The sequence below is a fragment of the Homalodisca vitripennis genome, chromosome 1 (assembly GCF_021130785.1).
Source record: "Homalodisca vitripennis isolate AUS2020 chromosome 1, UT_GWSS_2.1, whole genome shotgun sequence".
NCBI lineage: Eukaryota > Metazoa > Arthropoda > Insecta > Hemiptera > Cicadellidae > Homalodisca > Homalodisca vitripennis.
In genome coordinates, this window is record NC_060207.1 from 249304600 (window position 1) to 249320997 (window position 16398).

Genomic DNA, 16398 nt, shown 5'->3' on the forward strand with positions numbered 1-16398 from the left:
CCTTGGCTCTTAATGCTTTTTTAAGGATGACTTCTGTCCTTGCGATTGATGTTGTGGTTATTTTGCCATTATGAAAAAATAACAGTTTTGGCTGGTTAAAAATGATTCTGAAAGTGTTACAAACTGAACATGATACAATTGGTTGGGATCTAGTAATATATGTAAATCATAAACATTTAAAATAATAAACTGATTTGTATTATTGGTTTTGGTATGTTACTATATTTACATGACATCACCTAGAAAACACACTTTGAAACCACTGCAGTACATTGGGACGTTTTGTGAGTTTTTTCACCTTGAACGATTCACCTCATAAATGTACTACTTATGAGTTAAAATGTTGATTTTTGCTTGACCATAATACTCAGAGAGTACATCTCAAAGAGAAGTACATACAAGGTTGAGGATGATCTACCTAAACTTTCTAAAAAGAAAAATCATATTAACACAATATTTTAATCTACATTAAGTATTCCCTATGAAACTGTATGTACTGCAGCTTAAATCGTTTTGTAAACTAATTTAGCTATATGCTAAGTTCTGAGATGATGATTACATACAGTTTTAACCCTTTCCGCTCGGATGGGGTAACACTTTGGGGAAACAGTACTAGGGCTAAAACTGCTTTCATTTGGCAAAAGAAAGTAATTAGAATTATTGCAAATGTTGGCAATAGAGTTTCTTGTGTCCCACTTTTAAAAAAATTTAGAATTATGACTCTTCCATCCCTGTATATTTATTGTACTTTACTTAGTATCAAGGAACAATTAGATAGTTTTATTAGTAGACAAGAAATACACTCCTACTGTACAAGAAAAAAATATATGCTTGAACAGATGAATGTTCGATTGGAGAAAACCAAAGGCACTTTTATTTATATGAAGATTAAACTTTTTAATAAACTTCCTGAAAAAGCATGGCATGTGTCTATTAATAGATTTAAAAATGTTGTGAGTAATTTGCTTGTTGATAACACATTTTATTCTTTAAATGACTACTTAACCTGTGATATTAGTACGTTAATTTTTTAATAGTTATGATTTTGTTGATAGTTATCTCTTGTTATTTATTTATTGTTGTTAAATCTATTTCATTGTTAATTTTAATTTGTTGCATTTTTATCTATTTATTGTTACTTTTTATTGTTTTATTGTTATATATTTATTGTTTTATTTACTATTTAATTTATTCTGTATATAATGTTTTAGATATGTTATATATATTTAACGAGATGCTGCTAATACCATTTTTACTTTTATTTTCTTTTTAATGACTAAATTGTGGCGTTATTCACATGTTCATATAAAATTTACTTTGACTTACAGTCTAATCATTACACTTGTATTATGGGGTTTTAAAGGTGTGATAGGATTAGGTAGCCTTTTAGATATAATAAAAAGTGATGTTGTCCATTGCATTGTCAAGTGCTTAAAGACAATAAAGATTTCTTGATTCTTGATGGGCAGCAGTGCTGACCAAATATGGCTTCTCGTAGGCTCGTATTATTTTAGCGCGTACTGTCCACTCAGATCGGATGGGCAGCGGTGCTGTCCACTATGACGCCTGCGTGCACACAGCAGCCATGTCATTGTTGCGTCCCCACCAGCTCGGATTTATTTTCACTGCGTCATTGATACTGTGCCTTTTAAAAAGTTAAATGGATTTAAAGGTCCAAAGGTAAATAATAATGTAGTCGAAAAGTATTACAATGGAAATGTTATATTTCTATAAACTAACATGAGTTACAATGAGTATTAATAATGTGACAGTAAATAATTATAACATGATAAAAAATAAAATTTAACTGTTTATTATTGTTCCGAATACAAATTTAACTGCAGGCTAGTTGTCATCTTGTTGTTAAAATATCTGAGATGAATGGTACTTTTCAAAACAAACACCAATGTGAAGACCGGGCTCATTTTCACAAGTTTTGCAATAAAACTTCACCCTTTTCCTGGTGCCGCCTTGTGCTCTGCTGCTACACACGACGCAATTCTTCACTTTTGTACCTTCAAGAGGATATGGTAGATGAAGTTTCCCATTTAGTCGGGAAATGTCTTGCAATTGGGATGGTCTTCCTTTTTTATTTTTGTTCCTTACATCGCCAACAAGCTCTAATACCAGTAATTAATAATAATACCAGTAAAACCAGGTATTAATACTGATATATTTACACTTTTATTTACAGTTATATTTACACTGATATCTACAAAACTTCATTTACACTAATATTTAATAAAATTGCACAATACTAAGAATAATAAACAATCCGTTCTAGTAATGCGTGTAGGTTGACTCACTAGTGACAATGTGGTTAAAAGTGCGCTAAAACGAAAGCCTAGAATGCAATATTGACCAGATGATCAATTTCCAAGCTTTGTAATGAAACAACTGATTGATCTTAATGCGTTGTACTATAAAAAAATACGTCAGAATAAAAAAAAGAGTTTATAACTTGTGGTCAACGCTGCTGTCCATCCTAGCGCTAGTAGGATTATTCAACGGACAGCACAGCTGACCATCCGATCTCTGAGGACGGCGACTCTAAAAATATATGCGCGCGCTAGAGGAAATGGCAGTGGCCAACACTGCTGCCCATCCGATCTCTGTGGACATTCTAACATTACCGCTCCGAGCGGAAAAGGTTAAGAACCTATTTCTAGCAAATATTGGCTGCATTTAGCCTCTGTAAACAGACCATGTTTTATACATTTTCTGATGTCATGGATTTTTTAACCTTTAAGATTTGTTGTATTGACTCCACTATGTTGTGGTTAAGTGGTAGAGAGGACTTTATAGTCCTAACTTCGCCTCTAATAAAGTCATTTTTCATTTCATTTCATTTGTGTGTTGCATGGAACAGTACTTCATGAACTTTTTGTATTTCTCTGTCCACACATGTCTACTCACATATTTCGATACCATATTCATTCAAATGTGAGAATAAACCATTTATTGCATAACAGGCCGAGTGAGCAATGAGATCCTGGCGAAGTGCAACGCCTGCTTTACGTTCCCGTGCTCCAACGAGGGTGTGTGCGAGCCACTGCCTGAGCGTCAGTACAACTGTCGCTGCTCACCCGGTTACCATGGCAACCACTGTCAGTACATGATCGACGCTTGCTATGGCAACCCCTGTCGCAACTCTGGCACCTGCAAGCTGCTGGAGGAGGGCAGATTCAGGTCAGAAACCTACTCTCTACTATCTTTAGTTCCATACAATATGCTATAACTTACATAACTATTCACAATAACTTTGTTATGTAATTAGTAAATATTCTCAGAACTTTATCATTATTCTATTCTTTGAATTCTTTATTGTCATTAACCTTGGAATTAACAATCGTTCATTCTTGAACAACACAAACCACAACTCTAATAGCAGTTGTTCAAAATTGAACGTCATGACATTGTCAAATGATTCATTTGTTATGACATTTTAAATCAAATTTTGCAACAATATTTAGGTACTATTGAAATGACGAAGAGTTGTTTTATCAACACAGAATTTTTTGTTTCTAATTCCTCCTTCTACAATGCTATGATTCATGATTGTTGTCATTGTTTCTCAAGAGTCACAAATCTTGTTTGAGTCTACTATTACTGTATTGTTGTTTGGTGAAAAATTTATTTCAGTGGTTGAATTTGATATATTTATTATCTGAATAACGATAAATATAGTTCAGTTTGATTGTATGGGTGATAAAATATAATTATGTAACTGTACATTTTTAATTCCACTTTATGTAACACCTTGATAGCGTCTCACACCAAGAACTTCTAATCTCTCTTAATAATCTAGGTATTCAAAATAGAGAATTATTATGGTTTGAATCATATTTAACAGAGAGGAAACAATACGTGGAAATAGAACACACATCATCTAAATTAAAACCGACCAGGTGTCACATTATAAGAAAATATAAGTCTGAAATAGAAACTATTAAATACGGAGTCCCTCAAGGATCCATTTTGGGCCCATACTTTTCCTCTGTTACATTAGTGGACTACCTAAGGTGGTTTCGCAGGACTGTGGCATTTGTTTGTTTGCAGATGATCCCAACATCACCATATCAGGTAATTCAGAAGAAGATATAGAAATATCTTCTCACATTAGTCTAAATTTAGTTAAACAATATTTAGATAACAAACAATTACTCTTAAATTCAACTAAATCAAATTTCATTTCGTTTTCCACTCAACAATCAAGAATAACACCTAAATTTGATATTAATTTAAATAATAATGATATATCCCAAGTTTAGCACACAACATTTTTAGGACTCATAATTGACGAGAATCTGTCATGGAACAAATACACTGAGCACGTAATTTATAAAATGTCTTCTGGTATCTATGCACTCCGACAGATGTCGCAGATTTGTAGTATACAGACATTGCGGACTATATATTTCTCACTAGTACATTCACACTTAGCCTATGGAATTAGTATATATGGTGCAACGACAAAGAAAAATTTAGACAACATTTTATGCCAACAAAAGAGAGCTCTTAGAGCAATGTTTAGACTAAAAAAAACAGAATCTGTCAAAAATTTGTTTTCAGAACACAAAATTTTAACTGTTTACAGTCTATACATATATGAGACAGTGATATATATAAAACAAAATGAGAGAAATGCAAAACCTACAAAAATTTTACATCATTATAATACTAGATTTAAAAGAAATGTCCCTCAGCACAAACTAGAATTTTTCAAAAAAAGAACTGATTTTATGGGCCATAAATTTTTAACAAAACTACCAACAAAAATAATAAATGAACAAAATCTTATTAAAATGAAAAAAGAGTTAAAAATATATTTGATAAATCTGGCTCTGTACTCCCTTGATGAGTTTTGGGAGGGAAGGTAGATTGGGAATGCCTGGTATTTAATTTTAGTATTTCATGTATATAAGATTCTGGATTGTTTATTTCTTATTACATTGCATAATTTTAATTTTAAATGACATATAGATTAATTAGTATATTGTAAAAAACTTATTGACACTATTCATGTACACGCTGTACTATGTACGAATAAAGAATTTTTGAATCTTGCATCTTAAGTTTTGGTGTTACACACAAAAACCACTTAACCGCTTAACACTTATCCGTGTTTACAAATATGTTCATGTAAATAGTTTTATCTTCAAAGTCTTCTTAGCACTTTTTAGTACCAGTTATTTTAGTGCATATGAGAAGCTTATGAGACAGAAGTGTTGTTATTTTGTCAGTAAGCATATCAATGACTTGTTTTGAACCTAATATGAATTGCTTACCATGCTTGTTCTGTTGAGAAGTTTGCTAAGTGATCATCAATAACTGGAGTAGAGCTAAATATTCTGATCTACAAATAACGTAGCTATGGTGAGAAGTTTGCTAAGTGATCATCAATAACTGGAGTAGAGCTAAATATTCTGATCTACAAATAACGTAGCTATGGTGAGAAGTTTGCTAAGTGGTCATCAATAACTGGAGTAGAGCTAAATATTCTGATCTACAAATAACGTAGCTATTGTGAGAAGTTTGCTAAGTGATCAACAATAACTGGAGTAGAGCTAAATATTCTGATCTACAAATAACGTAGCTATGGTAAGAAGTTTCCTAAGTGATCATTAATAACTGGAGTAGAGCTAAATATTCTTATCTACAAATAACGTAGTTATGATAAGAAGTTTCCTAAGTGATCATCAATAACTGGAGTAGAGCTAAATATTGTGATCTACAAATAACGTAGCTATGGTAAGAAGTTTGCTAAGTGATCATCAATAACTGGAGTAGAGCTAAATATTCTGATCTACAAATAACGTAGCTATGGTAAGAAGTTTCCTAAGTGATCATCAATAACTGGAGTAGAGCTAAATATTCTGATCTACAAATAACGTAGCTATGGTAAGAAGTTTGCTAAGTGATCATCAATAACTGGAGTAGAGCTAAATATTCTGATCTACAAATAACGTAGCTATGGTGAGTAGTTTGATAAGTGATCATCAATAACTGGAGTAGAGCTAAATATTCTGATCTACAAATAACGTAGCTATAGTGAGAAGTTTGCTAAGTTATCATCAATAACTGGAGTAGAGCTAAATATTCTGATCTACAAATAACGTAGCTATGGTAAGAAGTTTGCCAAGTGATCATCAATAACTGGAGTAGAGCTAAATATTCTGATCTACAAATAACATAGCTATTGTAAGAAGTTTTCTAAGTGATCATCAATAACTGGAGTAGAGCTAAATATTCTGATCTACAAATAACGTAGCTATGGTGAGTAGTTTGATAAGTGATCATCAATAACTGGAGTAGAGCTAAATATTCTGATCTACAAATAACGTAGCTATGGTAAGAAGTTTCCTAAGTGATCATCAATAACTGGAGTAGAGCTAAATATTCTGATCTACAAATAATGTAGCTATGGTAAGAAGTTTGCTAAGTGATCATCAATAACTGGAGTAGTACTAAATATTCTGATCTACAAATAACGTAGCTATGGTGAGAAGTTTGCTAAGTGACCATCAATAACTGGAGTAGAGCTAATTATTCTGATCTACAAATAACGTAGCTATGGTGAGAAGTTTGCTAAGTGACCATCAATAACTGGACTAGTGTGATAAAGATATAGTATAAATTCAGTTGGGTTTGTTAGTCACAGTAGATGGATGGCTTGTGCATTCTTCACTATGAACATTCATTCACTTCATTAATGTGTTGTTTATGAATTGAAACTTTTTATTTGTTGATTTTTCTTAATCTTTAGTAGTCTATTAATTTTTACTGTAAGAACGTATTTGCTCTTTAAAAAGGAGCACATGTGTTTATTTCAGATTTGCCTGGTTCATACTTCTGGCAAATTAACAGTGAACATTCATAACAGTTTGCTGTTTATCTTAGGCTGTAAAGACAAAGAGTTTTAATTTCAAGAGTAATTTAGTTTCCGAGCAGCCTATAAATTTGTAGTCTATATACAAAACAAGACAGCAGTTTGTGGAAATACATAATCTGAACAACAAGAATAATTTAACTAGTAAATATAATTCTACTGATGTGTACATTGTCTGTTGTAGCTGTCACTGCGCTCCCGGCTACACAGGTATCCGCTGTGAGAGCAACATCAATGACTGTCTGACCCACAAGTGTGAGAACAATGCTACATGTGTGGACCTCGTGTTGGCGTACGAGTGCAAGTGTCTGCCTGGCTACATGGGTATGTATTACATTTCTGCTTCCTTTAGAGCATAAACATGGCAAATGCATATATAAATATTAAATAACTAGTAAAATTCTTTACTGTATTGTTAATAGTCTACATATTTTGTAAACTCAAAAGAGTTCGTTTAAAATAATATTCAGAGAATATATTTATTTTGGTAAATTGTTTATTACCCATACAATGTTGGCTTATTTATATGAGGGCTTCAGAACGTAAGGAACGGTTTCACCTGGCGTTGCCAGGCACGCGCTAATCACATATATATCGGTGTGCTCGTTTTTGGTGTTCACCTCAGTCAGAGTCCAGTCGTGACAACGGGAACATCTCCACGCTGTCCGTTATTTTAATAGTTAAATGTAAAATGTGTCCTGCAATCAAAAAGTCTTGTGAGTTGTGAATTGCGATTTGTTTTTGGTTGGCAAAAAACTAAAAACCTTTCGAAATTTATCGGGAATTGTGTGAGGTGTACATGAACAACGTAATGACTAAAAGTTCTGTCATAATCAAGAGAGAGCATTGTGACTGAAGTTCTGGTAACCAAAGTTAATGAAATGATTCGTGAATACCACTGTTTCACAATAACTGAGCTTCTTATTGATTTTCTCGAGCCTGGTGCAACAACAAACTCTGAGCAGTACTGCCAAACATTTCAAAATATTTCAAACTGTTGTCCACCAAACCAGATTTTAAAATGGAAGAAGAGATAGTATTCGTTATGGTAAAGGTCAGGCATGTGTGATAGGTATTCAAAAGGTTCCCAATGAAAACTTTGAGTGTTTGTTCTTGGTTAAGAAAGTAGTGTATGACCTGTAGCGTTGAGAAGGAAGATTGTGCTGGCTAACAGTCCCCTGTGTTGTTGATTTTAGTTGTGCATGTCAGTCTGTTTGGTAAGCATTTCATAGAGCAAATCAGCTGTTATTGTTAATCTAATGAAATGAACCATATTTTTCATATAAAAATAAACAACAGCTATAATTGTTCAATTGGGGTGAACTTGAATGGGGCTACAACAATATATGAAAATTTTCTCCATTTTGTCTTAAGAAATTAAATATCACCTGTCTACTGGTGGGAGAAATAGTTCTTGCAGAGATTGCAACCTGCATTCACTGACAATAGGATTTTTTAGAATAGCATTTGCTTGTTGTATTCAGCAAAACTTACAGAAATGTAGCAAAGTTTACCTACAAATTAAATATCACCTGTCTACTGGTGGGAGAAATAGTTCTTGCAGAGATTGCAACCTGCATTCACTGACAATAGGATTTTTTAGAATAGCATTTGCTTGTTGTATTCAGCAAAACTTACAGAAATGTAGCAAAGTTTACCTACAAAATTAAATATCACCTGTCTACTGGTGGGAGGAATAGTTCTTGCAGAGATTGCAACCTGCATTCACTGACAATAGGATTTTTTAGAATAGCATTTGCTTGTTGTATTCAGCAAAACTTACAGAAATGTAGCAAAGTTTACCCTACAAATTAAATATCACCTGTCTACTGGTGGGAGGAATAGTTCTTGCAGAGATTGCAACCTGCATTCACTGACAATAGGATTTTTTTAGAATAGCATTTGCTTGTTGTATTCAGCAAAACTTACAGAAATGTAGCAAAGTTTACCTACAAAATTAAATATCACCTGTCTACTGGTGGGAGGAATAGTTCTTGCAGAGATTGCAACCTGCATTCACTGACAATAGGATTTTTTAGAATAGCATTTGCTTGTTGTATTCAGCAAAACTTACAGAAATGTAGCAAAGTTTACCTACAAATTAAAATATCACCTGTCTACTGGTGGGAGGAATAGTTCTTTGCAGAGATTGCAACCTGCATTCACTGACAATAGGATTTTTTTAGAATAGCATTTGCTTGTTGTATTCAGCAAAACTTACAGAAATGTAGCAAAGTTTACCTACAAATTAAATATCACCTGTCTACTGGTGGGAGAAATAGTTCTTGCAGACATTGCAACCTGCATTCACTGACAATAGGATTTTTTAGAATAGCATTTGCTTGTTGTATTCAGCAAAACTTACAGAAATGTAGCAAAGTTTAACCTACAAATTAAATATCACCTGTCTACTGGTGGGAGGAATAGTTCTTGCAGAGATTGCAACCTGCATTCACTGACAATAGGATTTTTTAGAATAGCATTTGCTTGTTGTATTCAGCAAAACTTACAGAAATGTAGCAAAGTTTACCTACAAATTAAATATCACCTGTCTACTGGTGGGAGAAATAGTTCTTGCAGAGATTGCAAACCTGCATTCACTGACAATAGGATTTTTTAGAATAGGCATTTTGCTTGTTGTATTCAGCAAAACTTACAGAAATGTAGCAAAGTTTACCTACAAATTAAATATCACCTTGTCTACTGGTGGGAGGAAATAGTTCTTGCAGAGATTGCAACCTGCATTCACTGACAATAGGATTTTTTAGAATAGCATTTGCTTGTTGTATTCAGCAAAACTTACAGAAATGTAGCAAAGTTTACCTACAAATTAAATATCACCTGTCTACTGGTGGGAGGAATAGTTCTTGCAGAAGATTGCAACCTGCATTCACTGACAATAGGATTTTTTAGAATAGCATTTGCTTGTTGTATTCAGCAAAACTTACAGAAATGTAGCAAAAGTTTACCTACAAATTAAATATCACCTGTCTACTGGTGGGAGGAATAGTTCTTGCAGAGATTGCAACCTGCATTCACTGACATAGGAATTTTTTAGAATAGCATTTGCTTGTTGTATTCAGCAAAACTTACAGAATGTAGCAAAGTTTACCTACAAATTAAATATCACCTGTCTACTGGTGGGAGGAATAGTTCTTGCAGAGATTGCAACCTGCATTCACTGACAATAGGAATTTTTTAGAATAGCATTTGCTTGTTGTATTCAGCAAAACTTACAGAAATGTAGCAAAGTTTACCTACAAATTAAATATCACCTGTCTACTGGTGGGAGGAATAGTTCTTGGCAGAGATTGCAACCTGCATCACTGACAATAGGATTTTTTAGAATAGCATTTGCTTGTTGTAATCAGCAAAACTTACAGAAATGTAGCAAAGTTTACCTACAAATTAAATATCACCTGTCTACTGGTGGGAGAAATAGTTCTTGCAGAGATTGCAACCTGCATTCACTGACAATAGGATTTTTTAGAATAGCATTTGCTTGTTGTATTCAGCAAAACTTACAGAAATGTAGCAAAGTTTACCTACAAATTAAATATCACCTGTCTACTGGTGGGAGAAATAGTTCTTGCAGAGATTGCAACCTGCATTCACTGACAATAGGATTTTTTAGAATAGCATTTGCTTGTTGTATTCAGCAAAACTTACAGAAATGTAGCAAAGTTTACCTACAAATTAAATATCACCTGTCTACTGGTGGGAGAAATAGTTCTTGCAGAGATTGCAACCTGCATTCACTGACAATAGGATTTTTTAGAATAGCATTTGCTTGTTGTATTCAGCAAAACTTACAGAAATGTAGCAAAGTTTACCTACAAATTAAATATCACCTGTCTACTGGTGGGAGAAATAGTTCTTGCAGAGATTGCAACCTGCATTCACTGACAATAGGATTTTTTAGAATAGCATTTGCTTGTTGTATTCAGCAAAACTTACAGAAATGTAGCAAAGTTTACCTACAAATTAAATATCACCTGTCTACTGGTGGGAGAAATAGTTCTTGCAGAGATTGCAACCTGCATTCACTGACAATAGGATTTTTTAGAATAGCATTTGCTTGTTGTATTCAGCAAAACTTACAGAAATGTAGCAAAGTTTACCTACAAATTAAATAATTGAAGTCAGTGTCACAGTAATGTACCAACTAAATCACACATCTGGTTCTATATGAAGTTTTAAAATTTATTTTTAATTCCATTTACTAAATACACATGGTTTTTAATTGAATTTGAAACTAATATTGAATAGCTAAACAATGTTTGATTTTATCTTTATGTATGCACAATCAAATTATAGATCTACAAATTACGAGACATGCACTTTTTATCTTGTAACATAGGAGGCACACAGTTGATTTGTTGACTCATGTTATGTCGGTCTTATTGTAACTCAATAATTTATATAGTGCCGACCGCTATTCAAACATCACAAATCTCCATGACGAAGACTACATAACCTCAAAATTGAGATAATATCTACCTAATTCAAACAATAAAAAAATCACATTTATTACATTATGTCCTTAAATAAAAATGAATGAACTGGTCAGTAAATCCAGGAACTTGTCTTTATCTGCCAGGTGAATACTGTGAAAAGAAGATTCCATTCTGCACGAAGGAGTTCAACCCTTGCAAGAACGGTGCCACTTGTGTGAACCACTTCACTCACTACACTTGTGAGTGTAAGCCTGGGTTTGCCGGAGAGAACTGCACTCAGGACATTGATGATTGTCAGAACCACCTGTGTCAGGTATAGTAACTAACACAACTGTTCACAATCTATCTATTGTCTGGGTTTAATCATCTAAAAGCCATTCAGCTGTAACACATACTTTCCAACAATGCATTGGATTTGCATTTAACTCTGCAACTGGCAGACTAGAAATTAGCAGTGCATGAAACATCATCTACTAATCACGTCATCTTTTGAATAATCTTCATTTAAATCATAACAAAAGTTATGCCATTGTAATCGGCAGATTCTGTGCTTTTAGTGAATTCACTTTTATACATAAAATGTTTCTTTATATTTTACTAGTCACTAAAAGCTAAAGAAGTCTGACACACTATGCAATCTTGACAGCTGTTATTGTTGGAAGTCATCGGGATTCTAGTCTGTTTAATTTTATTTTGTTTTCGTTCTGTATTATTAGCAGACATTTCTTGATCAGCACAGCAACCCGGATATTTTGTGTATTTTTTATTTATAAATTGTATGTACTAAGTGATTTGGCTGCATAGTAAAATAATGGTTATTTTAGAAAATAATGGTGTTAACTTCAGAGAATGATACATCTATGAATGTAAAGATAAAGCCAATTTTTCTTCTACAATAAACTGTACTTCATTTTTAATAAAATGATGCATAACTCTGTATGTTATGAGAAGTAACTGGTTTTGCATTTCATTTTTTAAACCCTACAGAAGTGGTTAAATAGCTTTGCCGGTTAAGGCTAAATTGCAAGTTAGTTCTAGGGTTAATGAAATATTATCTCTTGACACGTTACAGGATCTACATTCAAAATCTACATCATTCTTTGAGTTAGGAAATTGAAATCATACCTCTGTAACTTATTTCCAAAAGCTAAAAGATGTGAAAGCAAATATTGAAAGTGTAAAAGCATTGTTTTATTGATAACAAAATATTACTACATAAACCGTTTGGAATTGAAGTTATTAAGTTTAGACACATTTTTATTTTTACTTTAAGTACATACAAAAAAATATTTTATGAAAGCTGTGTGAATTGTTACTGTGTATGCTACTGCCTCTGGCTAGTATCTTGGAATTTCACTGAAGAAGCAGGGGAGACTTAATAGTTAATATGTTTATAGCATGAGTCCTCTTCTTTTGCCTTTCTGAACACATTGCACTCAAATGAAACAGAGAAATTAAACTAAATTCGCAATATTTGAAACATGATGAAAAATCCGTGTGAGGTGACCATTAAATATAAAATTTACCTTGACACATGTTTTTTTATTTATTATGACCTCATTGTTCCATGAAATCTTCTCAGTATGTTGTACCCTCAGACATCTCCTTGCCACACAATTACTAAATACGGACATGGTTGTTATTCAAGTAACATACTGCAGTGATAAATAATGTTTGCCTTTAGAACGGAGCCTCGTGCGTGGATGGGATCAATGACTACAGTTGCAAGTGCACGGGAGACTTCACCGGCAAGTTCTGTGAGATCGCTCCCATGGTGGCTATGTTGTACCCTCAGACATCTCCTTGCCAACACCACGACTGCAAGAATGGCATTTGCTTCCAGCCCATGGGCTCCAATGACTACATCTGCAAGTGTGCTCCTGGCTATACAGGTAATCTCTCGTAGTTATTGTCTCTGACTTGTGGCAGCAAACACATTGTTTAAATACATTTTGAGAAGAAAAAGGGATTAAAATACAGTTATTCATACTATTTTGTGTACCATTGAATTACTTCCACTTTTTTGGTTCCTTAAATCAAACATGACATTCAGGTTCAACATTCCTCTATGTCTTGGCACATACCACCTGCTCACTCTGTCACTTCTGGGAACCAATCAAGTGACATTTTACTAAACAAATGTAATATACTGACTCACTATGACTAAGTTTTGTGTGTTTTACTTTTACTATTCAAATAATATCAATACCAAAATCATACTTAATAGCGATGGAATAATTAGCCATATCGTGTCAAATTGAAAAGTTTGCTACACTCTTACTATTTTATTAGTACAATTTATACTATTGGTTATTATTTATAAACACAAAATTAATAAATATTCTTGTATTAAATAGCTTCCCTCTCATTGAGAAGCTGGTACTGTAGGAAAGTTCAAACTTATCAGAGTTGTACACTATATCTGGAATGTCTCAGTTTATAACTCTATTGTGTGCTTTGTGTGTTTTATGGTTTTGTTATTTATTACCTGATAAGTATTCAACAATGAATCACATTCTCTTCACATGTTCTAAATGATTTGCTGTTGGTTAAAATAGTTGGTCACAACATTTATCTGTCTCCACAGACCTTTCCCACTCATGTGTTTGTTCTTTTGTCTAATTCTTTTGTTGGTGTTATTTTAAAAAGTAAACTTTTACTGCTACATAACCTGTTTCATAATCTTTTTTGCACCAAAATTTTAGAAAATACATATATTTCTAAATTTGATTTTTTTTAAAGCAATTTAAAATGCTATGCGAGGTTTATAGTTATTTATTTAAATTCATTAAAGCAATTTTCAATTCCTTTTTTTGATTATGCTAATTACGAGGTAAAGCGATAATTTATCCAGCCACTTCAAGTCCAACCTGAAGGAACATAAGTTTAGTCACATTAAATGTACAGAATAGTAGGTTCCAGAATATTGTTTGCAATACCCAATAATCAAAGAATGATTTCAAAAGCTATGAAACCTTGGACATAAGTTAAGTATAAAAAGAAGTGCCCAGCTTCTCATTAGTCTACTAATATCAGAGAAAGGAAACATATGTACAGATATAGTGGCAGAACAGAGAAAAATACCTTCACTGACAAAAATTAACTAGAAAATTTACATTTATTTCATACTTCAATTTACATTATCCAATGGTGTTCAGTTGTATGTACTATTCTCATCCCTTAGTTAAGCTTTAAAAGTTTGAATCACTGACACACCGGAGTTGATTCAGTTGTTGTTTGTCCAGTAGATGTCTTGAATTGTTCCTGTGTAAGGGAATCTACACCATTGAGGAGTTCTACTTCAGGAGTTCCCCAAAGATTGCATCTCAGACCATTTCTGTTCATATTGTTTATTAATGATGTATCTCTCCATGTCTAGTCCAATTGTCTACTGGTTATCTACAATTCTTCCATGAGAATATTAAGATAAGATAAGATGTGTAAACTATTAAGGCTTCCCTTAGTAGTTACCTAATAGTTAGTTAAATAATAGTTCCCTTAAATAGGACTAATATTAGTCCTATTTAATATTTTATCTCTCATCTCCTTCTTTTTATTAAACATCAGGCAACTACTAGCATATAGTTAAGTGATATGATCCCCTCACACACGGATTGACAGCAAAACTATCAAAAGGTGGAAACATATCTCTTGGGCTCTTTGGATTGTAAATAGAATTCAGATATCATAGGATGTACAACAGGTAGTTACTAATTTTAGAATGTACTAACACATACACTAAACAAACATAAAAATAGATTAAATACTCCTTGAAACAAATTTTAATTATTTTAGAAACATTTTAACTTTTTATAATGATAAAACCCTTTTTTTGATCACATGGAAAAAACAATATCAATCAGTAGTGTAATAAAGGGGGGAGATAAGGAGGTTAGACCTTCTCTTAAAAGCCCTAAAAAATTAAAAATACACATATAACAGTAATTTAAATTATTTAAAATACATAACTTAAAGGTTTACTTTTAATTATGTCTATTTAATTTATATATATTTACTTATTTATTCAAATTTACTCAGATCTATTCCAAACTCCCGGAGTTTGGTTTGCTCTTCAGACAGATTCATCTTCCCCAGAGCTAAGTTCTAGTATGCCACAGATAGCAATAACAATCAAGCGCAGAATATAAAAGTACGGTAACTTTGAATTTATAGTGCTTGATCTGTTGACGAGATGACTGTTGCTGATGTGATCAGATGTTAATAATTTGATGTAACTTGAACAAAACAATGATGTGTTTAGGAAAACGCTGCGAGTACCTGACCAGTCTGAGTTTTGTCCACAATACCTCGTTCGTAGAGCTGGAACCGCTGAGAACCAAGCCAGAAGCGAACGTCACAGTGATATTCTCCACCACTCAGGACAATGGGGTCATCATGTATGATGGGCAGAATGAACATCTGGCTGTAGAGCTGTTCAACGGTCGCATCCGCGTCAGCTACGATGTGGGAAACTATCCGGTATCCACAATGTACAGGTGTGTTCATCATATGTGAGCGTGAGCCAAGTGCATTACTTAGAGGTCTAGTATAATTTCTCTTCTGGCCTTCATGATATATCGATAATAAACTGACCTATAGAATTAAAGTTTTGCATGAAACTTCACATCTATATGGGCAAAATCGAGTTCAATGAGATTTGGCTGAGCTTTGTAAACATTTTTACACTGATCATATGGGTAACCAATATAAAAATGTAAATAAATAATGGGTATCTCGTTTTACATGGCAATGGGAAAATCGCAGAACAATCATATCTATCTGAACACAAACGGAGTAAAATCATGTAAACTTTTTACACGTAACACACATGCAACCTGTTTATCTGTGAGATATTTTAAGAAAGATGTTATCCGTAGACTTTAAATTTTGTGTGAAACATCATTTTACTTAGACGAGAATGAGTTTGATGATGGTACATCAATGTTTTCCTGAGCATCAATGAATACAATATTCCTGTCTTGTATTCAAAGAGAGAATCGTTGTATGTAACTGAAGGGTAAAGAAACTTTTCTGTGAGGCTAAAGTTCAAAT

General features: G+C 33.2%; 1 protein-coding gene across 7 annotated transcripts in view; it reads left to right on the plus strand.

Moving 5' to 3' along the window:
- The window catches only part of LOC124353249 (protein slit), a 697541-nt gene that overhangs the window by 670976 nt on the left and 10167 nt on the right, over positions 1 to 16398 (plus strand). For all 7 annotated transcript variants that reach the window (XM_046803175.1, XM_046803178.1, XM_046803176.1 and 4 more), the window contains 5 exons: positions 2973 to 3189; positions 7074 to 7213; positions 11490 to 11659; positions 13031 to 13238; positions 15608 to 15842. In XM_046803175.1, the coding sequence (XP_046659131.1) occupies positions 2973 to 3189; positions 7074 to 7213; positions 11490 to 11659; positions 13031 to 13238; positions 15608 to 15842 (970 nt within the window). The remainder of the gene's footprint in view (positions 1 to 2972; positions 3190 to 7073; positions 7214 to 11489; positions 11660 to 13030; positions 13239 to 15607; positions 15843 to 16398) is intronic.